At 41.5% G+C, this 1697-nt stretch overlaps 1 protein-coding gene across 1 annotated transcript; it reads left to right on the top strand.

Annotated features, from left to right (window-relative positions):
* Positions 1–340: 340 nt before the first annotated feature.
* LOC125950807 (angiopoietin-related protein 6-like) lies at positions 341–1317 on the top strand. Its single transcript, XM_049679123.1, has one exon. It carries the CDS (start codon positions 354–356, stop codon positions 1218–1220), a length of 867 nt encoding a protein of 288 aa, XP_049535080.1. The 5' UTR covers positions 341–353; the 3' UTR covers positions 1221–1317.
* The last annotated feature ends 380 nt before the right edge of the window (positions 1318–1697 follow it).

The following is a 1697-nucleotide window of genomic DNA, read 5'->3' as shown; positions in this document are numbered from 1 at the left end:
GCCCAATGACTATCGGTGTTTTTGAATGTCAATAGTAATATTGAATACGGTAATTATGGGTTCGCAAAAAAGGGAGGGGCCCTTATCTCCCAAATAGAGACATCGCGGTTGAAGTAACCTCTCGCTTTGCTTGCGCATCATCGCAAGTGGCTTATCAGACAAGCAACCAACGCAAAACCGTGATTTGAATTCAGAACATGTGTGTCCTCGATCGTTTCTTTCCAACGCGAATCAGAATCTCGGAGTATCAACATTGAACCCATTGTACATCGTTCCTCCGAACCGCTCAGAGGCTTCATTCTGTTTGTTTAATCGGTCAGTTTATTCGGTGTGTAGTGCAGTGGATTCCAGAAATGACGCTACGTGTTGGATTGATCGTGTTTTGCGTCATCTTAAGCATTGGCGCTGGCGCTATTGGTGCTGAGAGCAGTGACAATGTTAAAAATTCAACGGATGGGAAGCTCGGATTAAAGTTTGAGTTGATTCTCTCCAAGTTACAGATGATAGAACACAAATTGCAGAAGACGGATGACAAGCTGCAAAGAATAGAGAAAGACGTCGAACGGGTGCTACAAAAACAGGATATTCAACATCTCTATTCCTCATGCAAGGAAATACCATCGAACGTGTCGGGAACATATCAGATACGCGTAAGGAATGATGGTGTTAGTGTTCCATTCGAAGTATATTGTGAACAGCGGAAGTTTGGAGGTGGGTGGATCGTCATCCAGCATCGATTCGACGGTTCATTGGACTTCTACCGTAATTGGAATGAGTTTCGTGATGGATTCGGTGATTTCGATAAAGAGTTTTGGTTGGGTTTGGAAAAAGTGCATCAGATAACAAGGAATAAAAAGCATGAGCTGATCATTGAGTTGAAAGACTTTAACGGAACCTACGCATACGCACGATATGATGGATTTGAATTAGGGGGTGAAGGTGAAGAGTATGTCCTGAAGCGACTGGGAGAGTATAGTGGTACAGCTGGTGATTCAATGTCGTACAACAAGGACGAAAGGTTCTCAACGAAAGACCGCGACAATGATCAGAACGAAGAATTACAATGTGTTCATGATCGTGAAGGTGCATGGTGGCACTTTGGTTGCACCGATGTGAATTTAAACGGACGCTATATTAACGCAGACGATAAAAAATCAATGTATTGGGAAGATTTCAAAAAGCGACAAGGATTGAGCTACTCGCGAATGATGATCCGGTAGGTGGCAAAGGCATTTCGCGTTAAATCACTCGAACGGAATAGTGAATTGATCCTTCAACAATAATGAATCGTAACGAGATGGAATAAAAACGCAGTTTTTGAAGCAAACTTCGGTGCAGATCTGTTTATTGAAAGGGATTGAAAGAAAACCTTACTAAGGACTCAAATCTTCGATGTGTTAGAGGTAGGTATTTTATAATGGTATGCTTTAGAAATTTCTTTATTTATATAAGTAAATTAATAAATTGTTAAATCGATTATACAGTTCACTATCACCTTATCGTCTTCCTACCGTATTAGTTCCGCTCGCTGTAGTCTATCATTCAAAACACCGCCAGCTCATGCGTTACAGGACATTTAAAATCAAACAGAAAAAAAGACGTAAAAGGACGCAAATGAGCTCACCCCACAGACCAGCAGGCAAAGTACCATTTATGCGGCGTTTATGCTCCCAAAAGCTAGCAAAATATGCTGACTG

Source organism: Anopheles darlingi, chromosome 2 (assembly GCF_943734745.1).
Source record: "Anopheles darlingi chromosome 2, idAnoDarlMG_H_01, whole genome shotgun sequence".
In the NCBI taxonomy this organism is placed as follows: Eukaryota; Metazoa; Arthropoda; class Insecta; order Diptera; family Culicidae; genus Anopheles; species Anopheles darlingi.
Note: the sequence above shows the minus strand (reverse complement) of the source record. Positions and strands in the feature narration are given on the sequence as shown.